The sequence below is a fragment of the Pelodiscus sinensis genome, chromosome 4 (genome assembly GCF_052426305.1).
Source record: "Pelodiscus sinensis isolate ZL-2025 chromosome 4, ASM5242630v1, whole genome shotgun sequence".
NCBI lineage: Eukaryota > Metazoa > Chordata > Testudines > Trionychidae > Pelodiscus > Pelodiscus sinensis.
Genome location: NC_143055.1, coordinates 29,196,473 through 29,219,101, shown reverse-complemented (window position 1 = coordinate 29,219,101; position 22,629 = coordinate 29,196,473). Strand labels below are relative to the sequence as shown.

Genomic DNA, 22,629 nt, shown 5'->3' with positions numbered 1-22,629 from the left:
AGGGTTATCACATACAAAACAAACAAAAGGAAGTTTAAAACAAACAAAAGGAAGTATTTCATCACACAATGCACAGTCAACTTGTGGAACTTATGGCCTTCTTAGTCACCTGAGCTCAAATTTAGCACTAGCTATTAGTATTTTTCCTTTCAACTTCGGATGTTTTGTGTTGGGAAACATTTTTGCAGTTTATACAAAGAATTCTACTGCCCATCTTTTGGGTTAAATTTATCCATGGTGCACTTAGCTAGAGTTACGGCAAAGATGAATGTTTCCACTCATGTTTAAGTTTCCACATGTTTCTCATAACAGTGTACTGGAGAAACATAAGTTCTCTGAATCTTTGGATATCAAAACTGTACCTTCTTGAAATTGGGAATTGAAAATTACATTGTACATAATTGCATTAATGCTGTTATATTTGATTTATAATATCAGTTTTATTGGAGAATGTTCATGCAAAGCACATTTTGCATTTGTAATTATGAGTATGTGCAAGAGATACTGTATTCTAAGAATTAGGTGCATGCAATTAGTGGATAACAATATATCAGGCAGTCTGTGTGTTCAATCAAAAATAATCAACACTGCTTTAATGATTAATATTAGTTACTTGCAACTAATTGCTTATATACAATTTATAGAGTAGGAACTGTTTCCTGAATAATTTCAAAAAAATACATTTCAAGGCAGCTCTGGAAAAATTGCAATCACTAGAATAGGTGAAATCTGAATAAATTGTTAGCTATGAATTATTCATTTGGGTTTAATGACATAGAAATTGGATTGATTTTATTTACGTTTACTTACGAAAAAATAGAACAATCAGAGTGATAAGGATAATCCAGGCATTTTAACAGCAGTACAGATCTGTAATGAGATTATTTTAGTTAGTACCACTCAGGCTATGTCTAGACTGCAGAGTTATATCGGGAAAATATACACAAATTGCAAACCACAATTTGTGTATCTTTTTCCGCTTTTTTTTTTCGGAAGAAGCTTTTCCAAAATTTGGCCCTTCTACACAGGGACAAATTTCAAAAAATCCTCCTCTTTCGGAACATCCCTTATTCCTCATACTATGAGGAGGAATACAGGGATGCTGAAAGAATGCATCTGCTTTTTCAGAAACTGTTCAAAAAAAGAGGACACATTCCTTGGACGCAGCATAGCCTCTGGTATCCTGGAAAAGCTCTGCAGTGTAGACATAGCCTCAGTAAGAAAATTCCTCAAAACAAACAAGAAGTGAAGCAAATCAGACAATGTTATAAAATGAAGCGATTCCCTATTTCGGTTTCTAAACCTTCCCTTTTTAATGGTATTTAATTTAGAATGACGCCTTGGGTACCAACATTAACTACCATTACCATAAGTAATTCTGCAGACATGAGAAGGAAATACTTAATGTATAACTGTTACTCAGATTTTAATTTCCTATGTAAATTGATAGCTCTATGTGAAAGAGACCATGCCATCTTCTGTGTCTTGGTACTGAGGGAGGATACTGTTGCATTTAACAAAAAAAATTACAAATTGTATGATTGCCGTATCCTTAGAGGTGTGCTCAGATGGCTGAGGAAGATGGCATTATCACATTCAGAAGTCAATTTCTTATGAAAGCTACAACATTGCAGATTAGTGCCCTCTGGTATGGGAATACTCATTGGTAGAAGTAGGATAGCATTTCTGAAAAATTCTAGCAAATTCTCCATAGTCAATAAATAAATTCCACTTACTTGTAATTGTCAATGCAAGTGATGTCGTAACCCATGGTTTTGAGTCTCTCTTCTAATATTTGTACACTGCCTTTCCCACAGGAATCCCTTCAGAAACAAATTTGTGTTAACAAAACCATTTGTTAGTCAACTATTTATTTTGCTAATGTCCATTGTGTTAATTACTATGGCAGCTAGGGCTTTAATCGCAAAACCTTAATGTTCTACAATTGGTGTGGAGGTATTTTTAATGGAATTTAATAAGTTATAGGAGATTTTCAGCAAGCTGGCCAGACTGTGATATCTTGTAACCAAACAGCAGTTCCCTAGAAAAACAAAACTACCCCCATAGGGCATCTACTTGTTGGACTAATACAAATCTCCACTACTTTGCACACTGTAACCTCATTTATACTGTACAAAGTTGGTGTAAAATGCTACCAAATCAGAATTCCTTATACACTTGCATCAGCAGTAGTGTTTTATTTTCACTTTGCAACAACTGGAGTCTAGACCTCAGCACTTGTGAACTTCACAGACTCTGCCTGAGTCCTTCCTCAATCACTTAGAACTCCTGCTGCTGGTCATTAGCATTCAGACATAAACTGCTATCATGGAGAGCTTCCCAATCCATCTTACCTTCTGTGGCCGGATAGAAGTTTACTTTCAATTTCATAAAATAGTAATGACTGATGGAGAATTTTGGTCCAAATAAGAATCTTAAAAGTGCTGATAAATATTTAAATTTCCCAGGATTGCAGAATTGGGCTTGAAATATCCCAAGCTCAGGCTCTCAAAAGTGCTAGTAGTTTTTATTGTTGGATTGGTCACAAGTACATGAAAAAAGACATGAAATTCTTATGGCATTTCTCCACTGCTACTCATTTCCAGAACCATGAACTGCAAAGAGGTGTAAACCTCAAAAATAATGCACTGGGGACAGTGAAAAGATATTTTTCAAACCCCAGAGTTTGATTTGGGATTTAGATAGCTCTTATTTAGTCTAACCTGTACTTGCCTTGCCCTCACTTAGGGCCAGTTTCAATAGCTGCTTCCTACCATGGCTTATCTACACTACTGACAAGATAGACACTACCGCAGTCAATCATCTGGGATTCAAATTAGTGGGTCTAGTGAAGACCTGCTAATTCAAACTGAGGGCACTCTCATCAGTACTGATAGTCTTGCTCCTGATGAAAAGCAAGTAAAATTGATAGGATCGTGTTTTTCTGTTGACCTCCCGCTGTGTGGATGGTGCCAAAACGCAATTTAAGATACTTCAGCTCCAGCTATGTACATAGCTGAAGTTGTGTATCTTAAGACAACTGTCCCCTTTAGTGTAGACCAGGCCACATAGGCCTACTGACTCAGCAGATTAGGTCTTTACAACATTTTTTATTATGTCTAATTCTGGTCACATCAACTTTATATTTTAAAAAGATGATACACCTTCCAAGGAAGATACCATGGTTTCTTTTGTGCTTGTAATGCATAAAACACATTTTGAAAGTTACTGCAATCTAATACTAATAATTAACAAAGAAAAATAAAGTGAAAATTGTAAAATCAGAACCAAAAGAGGAAAAACAAAGTTTTTGGACACTTCTAACTTACAAGTCAGGTCCCCCAATGTCATCCATGACCCAAATTTCAATTCGTGAAATTCTGTCTTTTTGGAGATTAGGTAGTTCATAGTCTGCAAAAAATCTGGTTAAAGAAAACAAACAGTTAGATCTGTTCTGTTCTATATAGCTTTTTTTCCTCTCTCAGTAACGAGATCTCATTGATTTCAAAAGGTTATCAGGGGCCAGGGCATTTGCCCCTATGGTTTCTTTGGAGCTCATTATCAGATACAGAACCAAGACACAAAACTCTGATCCCAAAGTTTATGGGTGCATGAATCCTAAGTTTGTTGTTTTACTGTTTGTTGATCTTGGTAGGTTGAACAGGAATAAGACTCTATTAATAAAGATATGAGTGGAATAAGGATTTTAAATGCAGCATTTATAACAAACCGCTAAGTATTTAGTTAAAAAAAATCAACAACTACAAGAGCAGCCTTTCTTCAGGCACAGGATGGGTTTTGTTTTTTAAAATAGAAGGAAGAGTAACAACCACAAGACAAATATATCTGTAGATATAAAATCACATCACTAAATCAAAAGGGTGTAAAATACCTATAATGGGAACAGGTAAGAGCATAAGAGGTTTTTATAAAGCTGTTCATTCTGACCTGGGAAGAACCCTCCATAGGCAGGTTTGCTGTTTGTTAACTCTCTATATATTTTAGAGCATGTCTGTCTGTCTGATAGTCCATTTTTTCAAGAACTCCTCCTAAATGGTAAGAGCTAGTGCCACCAAGTTTGGTATGCAGCTTCCTCTTCTCCTAACTTAAAGCAAGGTCAGAGTTTGGTTGTGCCAGGAAAACCTGAAGCCCTGGGAAAGGGACTGCTTTCCATAACATAGAAAGGGAAAGGCAGCTGTTTGGAGACTAGGGTGGTAATGTAGGCAACGGGAGTTGCAAATGAAGCCCAGGATTTAAATTTCCCGGACTTCATTTCCATCTTGCCAGGCGCCGCCATTTTTAAATGTCCGCTAGTGCGGACTCCGTGCCGCACGGCTACACGCAGCACGGACTAGGTAGTTCGGACTAGGCTTCCTATTCCGAACTACCGTTACTCCTCGAGGAAGCCTAGTCCAAACTACCTAGTCCGTGCTGTGTGTAGCCACGCAGCACGGAGTCCGCACTAGCGGACATTTAAAAATGGCGGCACCCGGCTTTATGCAAATGAAGCCCGGGAAATTCAAATCCCGGGCTTCATTTGCAACTCCGGTTGCCTACATTACCACCCTAGGGTGGTAGTGTAGACATACCCTATGAGACCAACCCTGGGAGCAGTAAGCACAAAGGGGAGATCTATCCTGCATATAGGGTTGCCAGATGGCTGAAAGAAAAATACCAAACCTCCCCTCCCTAAAAAAAACACCAGGAAAAAATTTTGTTGAAGGAAAAAAAAAAGGGGCGGGGAGGAAACCCTCAGAGAATCTGGATCGCTGCTAGTGGTTACCAGGTCATCATTTAAAAAAAAAAAAAAAAAACCACACCCCGAACACGCTTCATTGGGGGGGGCATGGCCAGGAAGAGGGGGGTGTGGCAACGGGGCTGGCCGGAGCAGATGGGGGGGCCAACGGGCTGGCCGGGGGGGGAGGGTCGGGTGGAATGGGGCTGGCTGCAGGATATTGGGGGTGGGGGGACTGGCCAGTAGCAAGGGGGGTAGGAAGCACAGCTGGGGGGGATCGGAGGCTGCGAGGGTGGCCGGGAGGAAGTGGGAGCAGGAAGCAGAGCTGGCAGGGGCGGGGAGAGGTGCAGCGGCACTGGCCGGGGGAGATCAAGAAGAGGAACAGGCCGGTGGGAAGCAGAGCTGGGGGACAGTGCAGGGGGGCTGCCCGGGGAAGATCAGGAGGGGAAGTGGGGGAAAACCGGCTGTCCGGGAAGGGGGAGAGTGAGCAAACTGGCCAGCGGGGAGAGGGACTGACCTGGGCACTTGCTGCCTGTCTCGCGCAGGCTCCCGGCGACGCACGAGCGAGGAGGAGGCTTCCCCTCCTCCTCACACTCAATCGACTGAGGGCTCCCAGCAGCAATCGTGGCCCCGACTCCCAGTCGCTCCCCTGCCCATGCCAGGCTTCCATCCAGTGCGCAGCCGGAAAAATCAGAAAATACCAGACATTGCTCATGTCTGGCATTTTCTGATTTTTTTTACCAGACAGAGAGCACAAATATGGGACTGTTCGGTACAATACCAGACACCTGGCAACCCTACCTGCATAGTGTTCACTTGGGGCAGCCATACCACCAAGGGAGTGGCCAACAGGGCTAGGGCTCTGCCATCTTGCCTGTTAGCACACTGGGTAAGTAGCCCCTGCCTCAGAAACTTTTCCCCCTCCCAGCCCCTGGCCTCAGTGCTGGGGGTGGTGTGGGGTGGGTAAAGGCCCCTGGAGGCTGGGAGGGAATGGGGGTGGGGGAGGGAGAAAACACCCCTGGCGGCTGAGCCGGGTATCTGGAGGAAAGAAAAAACACCCCTGGTAGCCAGGAAGCAGGCCAGGGGAGGGAGAGAAAATGCCTCTGGTGGCTGAGAAGAAGGCCTGAGGGAAGAGGAAAGGCCTGTGCCAGATGAGACCCATCCACCTTGAGTCCCTTCTCACCACCCAATCCTCACTCTTGCACATGCCTCCATCCCAGCCTCTGGCACAGCCCCACCCCCACATCCCCAAGGTCCAGCCCTGACCCTCCCCTACCCACCCCCCCCCCCACCAGCTCCTTGCCCTGAAGGACCCGGGCAAAGCCCGGTAAGCCTGCTAGTACTATAATATTGAAAAGATCAGCTACAGAAGGGCTAAATTCTCTGCTGGAATAATTCCACTGAAGTCAAAGGAGTTACACCAACTGATCTCACATCTGACCAGGAGTACATAAACAGTAAAATATTAAGCCACATTTTTCCTTTTACATACAATCAGTCTTGCTGCTGGAAGGTTAAGGTCTATTGTTTTAGGGCGTGATTTATCAGAGCAGATTGAGTTAATAAGATGGATTATTTTTACTGGCAATGAGTACAGTAAGTTATGTGTATTTATGTTGCATATCATAAGTTCTGAGACAATACAAAATTATTCCTGTGTCTAAGTCTTTGTGACCAATAATAGTACTATCCAAGGCATGTTCAAAAATAATTTCAATTAAATTGATGGTCCAATGGAAAAAAAGTCTTTAAATAGGATAATAAAAGCATAAAGTTTGAGTTTAGAGTTCTTCAAATCGAACAGAGTGCTGAATCAAATGGAACAGTTTAGCATATTGCATTAAAATGTGTTGTAAGGCATCTGGCTTAAAAAAAAATAAAACAAAAAATTATAAATTAAGAATTCAGGACTGATTTTTGAATGAAGTCTGATCCCAGTTTTTTTGTCCATGCGTGCAATTATGCTAGGGTAAATAATGATGAGTGCAGTTATGTGCAAAGAAGTTGATGTAACTTAGATGTCTAATTGCTTGATATAAAGGCAGCTGAATTATATATATTCTGCCTGTAACTGCAAAACAAATTACTTGTGATTATTTGCCTCTACAACTTTTTTTTTTTTTAAATCTGGCTTGCTGTCTTTTGAAATATAGTTTGTCCTGATAGAAAAAAGAAAGAATTCTTCAGGAATTATTTTAAGTATTTTGATTTCTGTATTGTATTATATTTGACCTAGGACAGAAGAAATTTTGGGACAGAACAAACCACTATGATTTCCAGAAGAAATACTCTGAAATAGGTTATTTTCAATTAGCCTCAAAATTAATCCGAGGCAGGCTTCCCTAACGTGGATGTGCTACCTTGATTTAGTGCCCCAGGAAGCCCTGGAGAGGAGCTATTTTGAAATAGCAGCAGTGGAGCATTCACCCTACAGCTATTTCAAAATAGCTATTTCAGAATAGGCGTTATTCTTCATGAAATGATGTTTACAGAAGTCAGACTAAGCCAGCGTTATTTCAAATTTATTTCAAAATAATGGAATTGCTGTGTACACGCACCCTTACTCTGTCCCCCAGCCAAAGGACCTGCACTTGTCCCCCAACTGTGTCTACTTCAGCTGCAGCAGCCATGGACAGGCACTTCTCACCCGGCCCCACTTTGCTGTGGTGAGAGAGGGCTGGGGTTAACCTTTCTCCCTAGGCCAGCCTGGATAGTGAACCCCTCATCCACAGCCCCAACCAAGACCAATGATTTAAATGAAGAAAAACAAAAATTAAGTGAAGACCCCAAGCAACACCAGGTAAATCCTCTAGTATTACATAAGTGCACATTATCGCACAATAACCTGTGGTTGAACTCCTGCATATCTTTTAGAAAGACATTCAGTCTTGATTAAAGACTCCAAGCAATAATGTATTTGCTACTTTCCTTGATAATCTGTTCCAAAGGTTAAACTAAGAGTATTGTGTTGGACAAGTATGGCTGTTTTAACCATTGTTAAACTATTCTTGGACTGCATTGGAGACAACTTTTTATTTCAGAAGGTTGAAAAAGCTACCGGGAGCAAGCTGTTCTAGATTTGATCCTAAAAAATAGGGAAGAACTGATTGAGAATTTGAAAGTGGAAGGCAGCTTGGGTGAAAGGGATCATGAAATCATAGAGTTCACAATCCAAAGGAAGGGTAGAAAGGAGAACAGCCAAATATAGACAATGGATTTCAGGAAGGCGGATTTTGGTAAGCTTAGAGAGCTGATAGGTAAGGTCCCATGGGAATCAAGACTGAGGAGAAAAACAACTGAGGAGAGTTGGCAGTTTTTCAAAGGGACATTATTAAGGGCTCAAAAGCAAGCTATTCCGCTGGGTCAGAAAGATAGAAAATATGGCAAAAGACCGCCTTGGCTTAACCATGAGATCTTCTTGCATGATCTAAAAATAAAAAAGAGTCATATAAAAAATGGAAAGTGGGACAAACTACAAAGGATGAATATAGGCAAACAACATAGGAATGCAGGGGCAAGATTAGAAAGGCAAAGGCACAAAATGAGCTCAAAATAGCTACAGGAATAAAGGGAAACAAGAAGACTTTTTATAAATACATTAGAAGCAAGAGGAAGACCAAGGACAGGGTAGCCCCACTGGTCGGTGAGGAGGGAGAAACAGTAACAGGAAACTTGGAAATGGCAGAGATGCTTAATGACTTCTTTGTTTCAGTCTTCACTGAGAAATCTGAAGGAATGCCTAACGTAGTGAATGCTAGTGGGAAAGGGGTAGGTTTAGAAGATAAAATAAAAAAAGAACAAGTTAAAAATCACCTAGAAAAGTTAGATGCTTGCAAGTCACCAGGGTCTGACGAAATGCATCCTAGAATACTCAAGGAGCCGATAGAGGAGGTATCTGAGCCTCTAGTTATCATCTTTGGAAAATCATGGGAGACAGGAGAGATACCAGAAGACAGGAAAAGGGCAAATATAGTGCCCATTTATAAAAAGGGAAATAAGAACAACCCAAGAAACTACAGACCAGTTAGTTTAACTTCTGTGCCAGGGAAGATAATGGAGCAAGTAATTAAGGAAATCGTCTGTAAACACTTGGAAGGTGGCAAGCTGATAGGGAACAGCCAACATGGATTTGTAAAGAACAAATCATGTCAAACCAATCTGATAGCTTTCTTTGATAGGATAACAAGCCTTGTGGATAATGGAGAAGTCGTGGATGTGGTATACCTAGACTTCAGCAAGGAGTTTGATACAGTCTTGCATGATATTCTTATCAATAAACTAGGCAAATACAACTTATATGGGGCTACTATAAGGTGGGTGCATAACTGGCTGGGTAATCATACTCAGAGAGTAGTTATTAATGGTTCTCAATCCTGCTGGAAAGGTATAACTAGTGGGGTTCCGCAGGGGTCTGTTCTGGGACCGGCTCTGTTCAATATCGTCATCAACAATTTAGATATTGGCATAGAAAGTACGCTTATTAAGTTTGCAGATGATACCAAGCTCGGAGGGGTTGTGACTAACCAGGAGAATAGAGTCATAATTCAAAATGATCTGGACAAATTGGAGAAATGGTCTGAGGTACACAGGATGAAGTTTAATAAAGACAAATGCAAAGTGCTCCACTTAGGCAGGAACAATCAGTCTCACACATACAGACTGGGAAGCGACTGTCTAGAAAGGAGTACAGCAGAAAGGGATCTAGGGGTTATAGTGGACCACAACCTGAATATGAGTCAGCAGTGTGATGCTGTTGCAAAAAAAAGCAAAACATGAATCTGGGATGCATTAACCGGCGTGTTGTGAGCAAGACACAAAAAGTCATTCTTCCGCTCTACTCTGCACTTGTTGGGCCTCAGTTGGAATATTGTGTCCAGTTCTGGGCACCGCATTTCAAGAAAGATGTGGAGAAATTGGAGAGGGTCCAGAGAAGAGCAACAAGAATGATTAAAGGTCTAAAAAACATGACCTATAAGGGAAGATTGAAAGAATTAGGTTTGTTTAGTTTAGAAAAGAGAAGATTGAGGGGGAATATGATAGCCATTTTCAGGTATCTAAAAGGATGTCATAAGGAGGAGTGAGAAAACTTGTTCATCTTGGCCTCTGAGGATAGAACAAGAAGCAATGGGCTTAAACTGCAGCAAGGGAGGTTTAGGTTGGACATTAGGAAAAAGTTCCTAACTGTCAGGGTGGTTAAACACTGGAATAAATTGCATAGGGTGGTTGTCGAATCTTCATCTCTGGAGATATTTAAGTGTAGGTTAGATAAATGTCTATCAGGGATAGTCTAAACAGTATTTGGTCCTGCCACGAGGGCAGGAGACTGGACTCGATGACCTCTCGAGGTCCCTTCCAGTCCTAGTATTCTATGATTCTATGATTGTTAAATTAACCACTGTCATTGTTTAAAAAAGAAATAGATTTTACTTTGTGCCAACAAGAGAAGTCATGTGCTTTAATCATCATTCAAATGGAAGTTGTATGCCCTCTGCCATGACAGTACCACTTGGACCTTAGAATTTCTTAAAATGTCTCTCTATTCTTTATAAAAAATCTCCATTCCTTTATTTTGTTATCTGTGAATTGCCTGCTGTTAGGATTGAAAGTTTTATTCTTTTTATATTTCTTATTTTAGCTATAGTAATGTAGCAATAATATAGCAATATAAGGCATATATATATATTAACATACATTTAATATTTTACAAATCAAGTCCTTTCAGTTGAAGGCCTAGTTTCTTTGTTCTAAAGCAGAAAAACAGTTCTGGGTATTTTGGCTGTGTTTTTAAGATTAGCGGAATTCTGCGAATGTTGAAGGCCAAGCCTTAATTGTTTAATTTTCCAGCGCTTTTGCTTCGCCATGTAGATCTGTAACCCCGGAGACTTGTGTATGTAAGGAGTGTGAATGTGTAAAAGATAAGATGTTATATGGCTTTAGAATCAGATGGCCAAAGAAGGGGCTTGAGTGAGTACAGGTGAAGGCCAGAGGACGAGACAACCTGACTACAGAGGAGTCATCTATAACCATCAATATGTACCCCTACTCACAAAGAGATTGGATAATTGACAGATTGACGAGCCTTGAAGCGGAGCAAGCACCCCAAAAGGACTATTAATTACAGGATGAACCTTCGAGAGATGTTTTGGGAACACTCACATCAAAAGATAACATTCTGGTCGCAAGCTGACAGAGCGGGATCCATGGATTTTAACAGAGAAGAAGGATTATAAATAGCAGGGTGCTTTGCTATGGAACTTTGGGTTTGTCTGCCACACTATCTGGAGAGGAGTATCGGATCGATCAACCGACAAGGTGCTCAATCCTCCCTGTGCTCAATCTACCTGGCCACTAGATTGACACAGACTCTGGACTGGTAACTATGATATCATTTGGCAGGATGATGTATGCATGATGTTTTGTGTGTGTGTGATTGAAAAGCATATGCAACTGTTGTATTCTCAATAAATGCGGCGTATTGCCTTTTCCCCCATAAAAGCTCTCGTGTGCTTCGTTTAAGCAAAACACTACTATTGGAGAGCAAATTAAGTAGGCCTCAAGTACAAGCAACACAAGCAACCACTTGCGACTTATTCTTTTTAGAGTCTCCCTGTTTTATTTTTTTTCATATAGGCCTAATTAAGCAAAGAACTTAAGCTTTGTTGCGTTCAGTGAAAAATAAACAAGTGCTTAAAATTAACTGACATTTTGAAAAGTCTGGTATTCCATTTCAATGAAATACATGAGCCCTGAGCCTCAAATCTGTTAACATGACTTTGTCACTTTATAAGTAGGGATGATACATTTCTATTAATTATCTAATCAAATAGTCAATGGGATTTCCATCAACTGTTCAATTAGTCAATAAGGACTAGTGCGGCATTCCACCTTTGAAATGTCAAGATTGAAACATCATGTGGAGTTCCTTGCTGGCCCCAGGCTTCATATGGTGCTTCCGCTTTGAAATGTCTACACTGCACGCTTCTTTCAAAATAAGTTATTCCAGAAGAAATACTCTAGTACTTCAAAGAATGCACTTCAAAGATTGAAACACCATGTGGAGCCTGGGTCCAGAGGGGTGTCCACTGACCCCAGGCTCCATGCAGCATTTCAATCCCACGGAGTTGGAGCTGGAGCTAGAGCTGGGGGGAACCAGCTTTTAAGATGCCTCCCCCCAATATCTCCCCTTCTTCCCCCTTTGCTGCCTCTTTCTGATAGAGGCAGAAAGTGGGGGAAAAGCAACTAGTCGACTAGTGTGTTGACTACCTGATAAGCTTTAGCTAATTAGATAGTTGACTAGTCAATTAGTCGCTTGCATCCCTATTTGTAAGATCAACAGTTTTAAACAGGATTCAGGATTCTGCCCAATATGCACCCAAGAGCTTTCTAAATTTTTACTCCCAGTCTAGTTAAAAAAGGGGGGAAAGGTTGGTTTTGAAGCCACAAATTTCAGCAAATTATTCACTTCCATAGCTTTGTGCTGTACTATAGCTGAATGTATGATTTCTCAGTAAAACCCTAAAATATTAATACAATATTAGTTCATTTCTCTTACCCTTTTACTGGATAGGCGCCTCCTATTGCAGAACCATTAAGCATAACGTATATGACCCCAGAGCTCTGCTTTGCATACTGCAATAGATAACAGAAGATTATTCTTCATAACATTCCCTATACATTTTATATATAGATTGGTTCTAGTCATGGCCAGTGAGGGCATAAGTGAAAATGCTGATGTCGCAAAACTACCATCAAAACTGTTCCCTACCTGGCAGTTGCAGTAGAGAGAACCAGAAATGAGTGGCTACAAAAGGTTATCTGCCTTTTCAACGTAGAAGTGGTTCCCTTCTATGGTTGGGGCACTCTGACAGATCAATATGAGATCAATATGTAGCTGAAGTTGCATACCTTAATTCCACCTTATCCCATAGTGTACACATACCCTTGGATACTAAGCACAGTCTTAATTAACCTAGAGTGGATAGAAGGTGCTGTGAAGAAAGTGAAAAAAACCCTCCCCAGGCCACACCCAGAAAGAGGTGCACATTCAAATAGTCTGTGCTCCAAGTCAGTTCTCTGAGCTGGGGGGATGCAAGCCAATCAGCTGGCTAATAGGTACTGTAGACTACAAATGGAAAAGGAGATGAGAGGAGCTACCCAGAGTCCCTTATTAAGTGTCTCCTTCTCTTACTGCAGGAGCTGTCTTCTTTCGCTGCCTGCTTAATCATCTTTTTCCAACCACTGAAGTGGGTGAGTGGCATGTTTAACACATAAGGTAATTAAGATAAAACCTATGCTTTTCTGGCTTATATTACACCTTTAAGTTCTAATCTATACAGGGCCTTAAGGGTATGCCTAAACTAGTGGTAAGAACCCCAGAAAATATTCGTTTGACCCTATTAAAGCTTTCTGAACTATGCACATATTTAATGAGAGTAACCTGTACGATTTACAGTGATTGATGCAATCCTCCAGAAAGATTCTACTGCATTATTTTCACACTCTTCTGTCATAGGGCAGGAATCATAATCAAATCCTGTGGGAAGAAACATAGTGCTCATTATTGAAAATATGATGAAAGAAAATTCAAAGTGGCTTTAAAATATACATTGTATGTGACTTAAGATCTGATAGGATATATATCCATGACAGTAAAGCACCATTTTTCTCCTCCCTTTCACTGGTCTTTACATTTTGTACAAACACTTATCAGGAATGGTCTAGATAATACTTAGTCCTGCCATGAGTGCAGGGGACTGGATTAGATGACTTCTTGAGGTCTCTTCCAGTCCTATGATTCTGTGACAGGCTGTGGTCTCAAAACAGCCCCCTGTGTCTATGGAAACTGCGCTGCCTCAAATCATGAAAACTGGTCTGGTGCTCAGAAAGCCCTGGGATTCAGGAAATGAAAAGTTGACTTAAATCCACTTTTGCAACCAGGGGCAGATGACCATTTTGCATGGCCCAGGGCAGCACAATTTCGAGGGGCCCCCCTTTGCCATGGCGCATGCGCAGTGGCGCCACGCGCATGCACGGGGCTTCTTGAAGTGCAGGGCCCGGGATGGCTGCCCCGCTCGCCCTGTCCTATATCTGCCCCCTGTTTGCAACCTCCCTCCAAATTTCAATTTGTGCTTCAGCTGCAGATGAAGTGTAAATGCCTATATAAAGCTGGTGGAGACTCATAACGCTGACCAGAGGAGTTACTCCTGGTTTATGTGGGTATGAGATCAGAATCAGATTCATATCTCCAGTACAAAACAATCAGTGTGTCTTTTAGCCCCACCATGAATTTATAACCAACTCTTCATTGTATTATTTCTTGTCTTACCAGTATCATTTGCTTGTCCACACCAATTTAGGAAATCTCCAAATGAAGCAATTAGAGTATCACACAGAGGCATGTAGCGACGACTTTTATCAGAATAGCTAGTAACCAGCAGATGGTTATTTTCCCAGAACAGAGCCTAAGGAGAGAAAACAAAAGGAAGTACCAAAACCCAAGCCATCCTTTGGATGTGTATGTATGTGATGTGGCAGGGAAAACATTTAAAATAACATTTTTGAAATAATTTCTACAGACTTCAGAATCTCAGCAATGGCTTGGTCTAATCCAACTAATATTAATTAATTAAATACTTTTAAATTTTAGACTTCAATTAATAGAGATCTAGGGACAAATTTTGCCCTAACAATAGTGTAATTCTGGCATAACTTGACAGTGGAGTTGTTGAGGGGATTAACACCACTATGAGAATAGAGCTTGAGCCATAGAAAGACTCAGGGGCTACGTCTACACTCGTAGCTTCTTGCGCAAGTGTTCTTGTGCAAGAACTCTTGCTCAAGAAAACTCTGGTGGACATTTTAGCCATAGGGCTATCTTGTGCAAGAAATCCCTGCTGAGCATCCACACTGCCCTCTTGCGCAAGAGCTCTTGCACAAGAGGGCTTACACCTGTCAAAAAAGAGCGTAGCTCTTGCGCAAGGAGCCCTCTCTTAGCACGCCGTACTATAAATTTACTTGTGCAAGAGCAGGCGGGCAGTGTGGACGCTCTGCAGATTCTTGCGTAAGAACGGCTGTACTTGCTCAAGAAGCCGCGAGTGTAGACATAGCCAGGGTGTATAGAATTCGCCTGTCTTGAGCTGACAGGTTTAGGAAAAGTGAGACATATAGACACATAGGACTTGTCTATATGGACTTAGCATACAGCAAGCCAAGGTGTGAATCTAAAGCGTGACCATATAGACCCTGCTGTCATGAACTGAAAGTAGCACTATGAAGCGTGTGGCAGCAAGATCCACATGATCATTTAATGTGTGGCAGCACATGCTTCTATATAGACAAGTGATCAATCCAAATAAAATAAAACTAAGGTCTGATCTACATTCCAACTACGTGTGGCAACTACGTGTGGCAACATAATTGTTGACTTATGCTCTTGTGTAGACACAACTAGATAATGGAAAAATTCTTCTGTCAGCTTAGCAACTGCTTCTCAAAGAGGATGATTTATTATGTGTGATGAGAAGAATCTTTTCCATTTCTGTAGTATCTATGCTGCAGTGGTACAGTTGTGCCATTATAGGGCTTTTCTATAAACATGTCATTTGCAATGGTGACATTGAAATTAGATAGCTCACTTGTCAGGGCTGAATGAAGATATTTACTCTTCAACATGCATAAGAGCTTGGTTTAATTAAAGTGCTTTGAGTGCTTTTATAAACATTTAGCTGTTTAACTGGACACATCCTTATCTGTAGTAGTTCTGACCAGCTTTAAATCACAATTATTTGGTTACAAGTTCACTATTACAGCAACTAATTCTAAACCACATTATATCACCCTCACACTTCATTGATGAGAGGTCAAAGACTAGAACACTGGTTCTCAACCTTTTAGTTTGCAGCCTACACAGTGAGCAAAAAATCAACCCATATCAAATCTGGTCAATTTTGGACTACTAAGATAGGGGAGATATATTAGATGATCATTAACATACTATTGATAATCAGTACCTTGTTAGGTGGAATTGTGTGCACTGACAGGTTAATAAATAACTCATAATCCGATGGTAAAATGTTGCAAGGATCTTTATTAATAAAAGCATTTTTGAACGCTTCCCATATCTCTGTACAGTTCTTCTCACTGAAATAATTAAAACACATAGTAATATTTTCCCATAGCATACCAGCAATATGTGCTTTGTTCATATACTCCCACAGTCCCCAAAAGGAAATAAAACTAAGATTATAAAGTGTGTGTGGGCAGTTTGTAATAAATTAATGAAGTAAATCGGCTAGCATCTAGTATATTGCAGGATTTGCAGCTAGATACTTACAGTAATTCAGCAAAAACTATAGGCTTGCTGATGAAAACTGGATTTATTACTTTAAAAATATTCTAACCCCAAAATAACCTTTTGTAGCACAGTTTGGTCACAGTGATTAGAATTGAAACATAGGATTCAGGAAGAGAATCAGAGCCACCCTGTCCATTGGATAGTTTGGGGCAGCCAAAACTATGATGGAGGTGTGTTGTGTGCTGTAGTGCTATAGTGTGTTGTGTGGTTACTGTAAAGAATTTGTTTGAAGCTGGGGTTGTCTGTAAGGAAGAATTAGCCTTTTCCCCAGGGCCTCTGAGAGTGAGGGGTCATTTTCTAGGATAGGTGTAGATTGTTGACAATGCGTTGGAGGGGTTTAAGTTGAGGACTGTAGGTGATCACATAATCATCCAGGAACCCACCCCTGCAATCAGCTCTGGTGCCAACTCTGCACACACATCTATACCAACGATTTCATCACTGGACCCAATGACATCAGCTACCAAATCAAAGGCTCATTTAACTGCACATCCACTAATGTGGTCTATGCCAGCAATGCCCCACTGCAATGCATATTGGCCAAACTGGACAATCTCTACGAGAAAGAATTAATGGACACAAACCAGCTATCCAAAAAGGCAACAAAGTTGGAGAACACTTTAATCTTCCTGAATAGTAATAGAGATGTAGCCGTGTTAATCTGGTCTTGCTGAAACAAACGACAGGACTATGCAGCACTTTAAAGACTAACAAGATGGTTTATTAGGTGATGAGCTTTCGTGGGCCAGACCTATTTCCTCAGATCAAATTTAATCTTCCTGGATACTCATTAATGGATCTCCAAGTCGCTGTTTTGTTTCAGACCAATTCCACAAGCCAAATACACAGAGAGGGATTGGAATTTAAACTTCATTCAGAAGTTCAATTCTCATGCAAATGGTATGAATTGTTGGATGGCTTGCACATTATCAACAAACCAAACAATGAAGGTGCTAATGGTTCTTGATGTCTGTGTAGAATCTGGTGTGAAAACTAATGGTTCTTATCAGCCTCTTTTAACTGTTTAGTCTTTAAGGTGCTACTAGACTGTTTGTTGTTTTTAAGTCTTTCCTGTTACAGACTAAGTGGGCTATCCCTCTGAAGCTTATCTATTCACTGTCTCTTTTTTTTCCTCCCCTCCAGGACCGGCCCACAACATTTTGGCACCTGAGGCGGGGAGCTCAAATGATGCCCCCTTGCCACCTTTTTTCCTGCCTATTATGTTTCTTGTGCCCTCCTTCCTCCAGCACAGCACTCCACCATCTCTTTGCATCTAGAGCAGAGAGACTACATATGCACCAGCAGCAGACACAATTTTCTACACTCTGGGTCCTAGTGGTGCCCCCTCACCCACAGTCTGGCACCTAAGGTGGCCGCCTCAGTTCACTTCCTGGTAAGGCCAGCCCTGCTCCCTTCCATTTTGTTTCCTTCTCCCCCCACCTTCCCTTATTTATTCTTGGATCTGGTCATCTGAAGAAGTGGGTTGTGCCCATGAAAACTGATGATACCATCTACATGTTTTGTTAGTCTTTAGGGTGCTACTACACTATTTGTTGTTTTTTAAGTATAGATGATAACAGCCTTCTACTACTACTACTGTTTACTCCCTTAGCTCAAGTGTTAGAGGTATGCACTGTAGATCCAAAGGCCCAGACAATGCTGATGATTTAAATTGGAAGTCTGTATGGCTCCACAGCATGGAAGATCTGATTTTTCAGGTTTGTTTTTTTTTAATGTAGGAAATTACATTTTAAAAATCTCTATATTAAAAGAATGTTAAGGTTATACTCACCAACCCTCCTCAACAGGTCTCATCAGGGTGGTGAGTGGGGGGGGGGTTGGAAGTGCAGGGCTCAGGTTGGGGGTGTATGAGTGAGCAGGCTGCGAGTGCGGGGTCTCAGCTGAGGGAGTGTGTGATGGGGCTGTGAGTGTACAGAGGGGGAGATCATGTGGCTCCGGCCCCGCGGAGCACTGGGGAGGAGGCGGGAGGAGGCCACATGGCTCCCTCCTACCCAGGAGCAGGGAGACCGCAGGGTGCATGGCTCCCAGCCACCCAGGATGAGGGAGGGCACGTGGATTCTGGCCACCCTGGGAGGGCAGACGGCTACTGCTCCACAGCAGTGGGGATGGGGAGGGAGAGAGGAGGCAGGGCAGCTGAGAGCAGAGGGGGCAGCAGGACAAAGAGTGATATGTCACTCTATCATTCTGCAGGAAAACATTTTTTGTATATATAGAGAGACAAAGTCAAGTATTCAAAAACTAGGAAATGTCAGAATAAAGGATGCCGGTGTAACCTTAATTCAGCCTTTTGTGCATATGCATTATGATAAAATCTTTAACTCATACATACTATTTTTTTCTACAGAACTGCCACCTCATTATTGCACAGGCTGAGTGATAAGGGAATGGACTGCACCCTCAGCAAGTTTGCAGATGACACTAAGCTAGGGGGAGAGGTAGATATGCTAGAGGGCAGGGATAGGGTCCAGAGTAACCTAGTGGATTGTGTCAAAAGAAATCTGATGAGGTTCAACAAGGACACGTGTAGAGTCCTGCACTTGGGACGGAAGAATCCCAAGCATAGTTACAGTCCTGGAGACTGACTGGCTAAGCAGTTCTGCAGAAAAGGACCTGGGGGTTACAGTGGATGAGAAGCTGGATATGAGTCAACAGTGTTCCTCAGTCAACAATATGTCACTCCAGTGTCAACAAATAAGGCAGAGCAAGAGCATTTCCTCTCTGTCAGGAGGCAGTTCATCTCTGAAAGCGTTACATATAGCATCAGGTTATTCAGTAGCTCAACACTTAAACATTCAGGAAAAACCCAGCAGACTGTCTCTGTAGGAAGTGTGCTGTCAATCACAAATGGGCGCTCAAAGATTCTGTCTTCAAACAATTTTAGTCAAGTGTGACTTCCCACTACAGATATCTGTGCTACCAGTATGCAAAAAAAGTTCCAATTATTTTGATTCATTAGAGTGATGAGTCTGGGTTTCTTTCTGTCTGTATTCCTGAATCCTTGGAAGAGGGATGTGATACATGCTATTCTACTGATTCCACTATTCCCCAGAGTCCTCAAAAAAAGTGGGACAAAACAAAGCCTTACTAATACTGGTAGAAACAACATGAGCTTGTCCATTCTGTTATTAATTAGAAATTTTATTATGCCTTTGAGCTAGTTTAAGTCATTTAAAGGGAATGAAGTGTGCTTGTAAAGCTGTGTACAGGAGCTGATATGACTGTCATCACAGCCTCCAATCACACGGCCAAATCTTTCAGGCATTATTTCTCAGGAGAAGGAGCAGGTCCTTCACATCGATCCTTTATGCCCACATCAGACTGCATGGAAGCTAGCTGGCTGAGCCTTGTGGACAGAAATGTCTCCTCTGAAGTGTTTTGTTCCATATCTTTATTAATGACCTGGATGAGGGGATGGATTGCACCCTCAGCAAGTTTGCAGATGACACTAAACTAGGGGGAGAGGTAGATAAGCTGGAGGGCAGGGATAGGGTCCAGGGTGACCTGGACAGATTAGAGGATTGGGGCAAAAGAAATTTGATGAGGCTCAACAAGGACAAGTGTAGAGTCCTGCACATGGGATAGAAGAATCCCAAGCATTGTTACAGGCTGGGGACTGAATGGCTAAGTAGCAGTTCTGCAGAAAATGACCTGGGGGTTACAGTGGATGAGAAGCTCGATATGATTCAACGGTGTTCCCTTGTAGGCAAGAAGGCTAATGGCATATTAGGGTGCATTAAGAGGAGCATTGCCAGCAGATCCAGAGAAGTGATTATTCCCCTTTATTCGGCTCTGGTGTGGCCACATCTGGAATATTGTGTCCGGCTCTGGGCCCCCCACTATAGAAAGGATATGGATGCAATGGAGAGGGTCCAGTAAATGGTGACCAAAGTGATTAGGGGGCTGGAGCGCATGACCTATGAGGAGAGACTGAGAGATTTGGGCTTGTTTAGTCTGCAGAAGAGAAGTGGGGGAGGGGGAGATTTGATAGCAGCCTTCAACTTCCTGAAGGGAGGTTCCAAAGAGAATGGAGAAAAGCTGTTCACAGCAGTGAGGGATGGCAGAACAAGTAGCAAAGGTCTCAAGTTACAGTGGGAGAGGTCTAGGTTGGATATTAGGAAAAACTATTTCACTAGGAGGGTGGTGAAGCACTGGAATGGGTTACCTAGGGAGGTGGTGGAATCTCCATCCCTAGAGGTGTTTAAGTCTCGGCTTGACAAAGCCCTGTCTGGGTTGATTTAGTTGGGATTGGTCCTGCCTTGGGCACGGGGCAGGACTTGATGACCTCCTGAGATTTCTTCTAGCTCTATGATTCCATGCTCTGGGGATGAATCAGAGCTGTGTAGTAAATGAGGCTGTTTAATGTAGGACCTCTGCCTCGTGTGGTACAAAAATTGGAAGTTGCATATTTCAGAGGACTACAGGAAGATAAATGATGGTCTATTTAAAGAAGCTGAATACTACAATGGAGCACTGGATTCTATAGTGACTGTGCCAGAGAGTTGTTATGTGATGTTGGGGACCCTTAATTCTGGCATTTCCTAACTTTGCAGTGCTTGACTTTGCAACCTTAATGTGGTTTTAATGTCATTTTGAGATACACTGGACTCTATATGCATATAAATTACTATAAGATTTACCCGGCATTGTTCGAGTCCTTAACTCAATTAATTTTGATTTTTGGAAAATAAAATGAAAATGTACATGCTTCATTGAAATCATTGCTCTGGGGTGTGAGTGGGGATAAGGGTTCAGTATGCAGGCTGCCCCAGGGAAAGAGAACTACCCCAGCCCTCTCTCAGCAGCAACTTGGGGCCAGGTGAGAAGCACCTCTTAATGGGTGCTGCAGAGGGCACAGCTGGGGAAGGAATGCATATTCCTCGGCTGAGGCAGGTCCAGGTTTGTCTGTCCCCTGCACTTCCCAGCAAGAGTATGGAATGCAGCAAACTGACGAAGGGGAACAGCCAGCAATATCCCCATATGAATCATGGTGGTGGGTGGGGGTGGGAGTGAGGCTCTTCAGCCTCCCCTCCTCTTAAAGGGCACCTGGAGATTGGGAGGCTCAGGGGTGGGCAGTCCCAGATGGGGGGTACCCTCAGATTATGAAACTGATGGGCAATAGTTTATATCCTAAATAATTCTCTTAAGGTAGAAAGAATTTTCTCTGATTAAGGTAATTCTACGTCTTGCTAAGTAGGTGCATTGTTATTTCTTATCTTCTGCTGAACAAGGTTTGAGAAGAATATTTAACTTCCAGCCTAGGTTTTCACCTGGAATAATCTTTTGTAGATCCATACTGGCTGGTTCAGTTACTAGATTTATACCTATTATTTTCTTCCTGATATTCTTTGTCACATTTTGTTTCTCCTTTTTTCTTTCGTCTAGAAATCTTTGTAAGGCTTGGTCTACACTGCAACAGGTCAAATTAAGATATGCAACTCCAGCTATGTTAATTACTGATAGAGACTGATGGGAGCAAATGCTTTTATCCGCTTTCCGTATATCTTGTGAGGAGCAGAAATAGCAGCACCTATAGGGGCACCCTTTGAGTTTGATTTAGTGGATCTTCACTAGACTCTCTAAATCAAACCCTGGAAGATGGACCGCAGCAGCATCCATCTTCCGTGTAGTGTAGATGTGCCTTAAAGGTCTCTTTCCAGAAGTTTTCTGCTCTAATCTCTGTGGAACTAGCTTTTTCTTTGCCCCCTTTCCTACAAAATGTTACTTTATTCAGAACAGATGAGTGTCTTGTATTAATACACTTGTTTTTTTGGCTTTGGGTGCATCTGCGCTGCACCCTATACTCGAAATAAGATACGCAATTTGTGCTATGCAAATTGCATATCTTATTTCAATTTTAGTTTGAAATAGCTTATTTTGAAATGTGGCGCATCTTTGAAATAAATAGTCCCAAATTTTGAAACAAAGTACTATTTCGAGCCATCCCTTGTCTCTTGTGCAACAAGGTTTGCCAGGATGGCGAAACAGCGTACCCATTATTTTGAAAACAATTTCGAAATAATTGGCAGCTTGTGTAGACACAGGGTAGCAGTACAGACATACCCTTTGTCTGAAAGGTGTATAAGACTTGTTTTAATTTAAACATTCCAGTAATTACCCTATTTCTTTACAGAAAAAGATCAGAATCTTCAGTCTTTGTGAAAACGTGTTCTAATGAAACCCTGGGTCACAACTAATTTCAGCTAAAATCCTATTTAACACTCATCTCACTAGTTTCAACATTTTTTCACCATTATTATTCATACGGGTCCATAAGTCTATCATTCATTGGAACTTAAATTTAGGATTGATGTCATACAGTTAATTACTATGAGAAACATGTCAATACAGCCAGATTTAGGTTATCAGAAGCTAACATACCTTATAACATAAAGCACAAGAGGGTTAAATTAGATATCCCATTCCGTCAGCTTTTCTTTTGCATTTTAGGGACATTAATGAAAAAAGATCAGCAAAAGTCTGAAGTACTGCTGACAAATAGCTTCCCCCATCCCTGTAATAT

The 22,629-nt window shown here is 41.6% G+C and overlaps 1 protein-coding gene across 2 annotated transcripts in view; it reads right to left on the bottom strand.

Annotated features, from left to right (window-relative positions):
• Positions 1 to 22,629, bottom strand: part of BST1 (bone marrow stromal cell antigen 1) — a 41,199-nt gene that overhangs the window by 6,373 nt on the left and 12,197 nt on the right. Inside the window, exons 3-9 of one of the 2 annotated variants that reach the window (XM_075930709.2) lie at positions 15,745 to 15,874; positions 14,061 to 14,196; positions 13,186 to 13,268; positions 12,288 to 12,364; positions 3,330 to 3,422; positions 1,737 to 1,823; positions 811 to 870 (exon numbers count right to left, since the gene is read on the bottom strand). In XM_075930709.2, coding sequence (XP_075786824.1) covers positions 811 to 870; positions 1,737 to 1,823; positions 3,330 to 3,422; positions 12,288 to 12,364; positions 13,186 to 13,268; positions 14,061 to 14,196; positions 15,745 to 15,874 — 666 coding nt within the window. The remainder of the gene's footprint in view (positions 1 to 810; positions 871 to 1,736; positions 1,824 to 3,329; positions 3,423 to 12,287; positions 12,365 to 13,185; positions 13,269 to 14,060; positions 14,197 to 15,744; positions 15,875 to 22,629) is intronic. The other variant, XM_025178418.3, reaches the window with a different exon arrangement.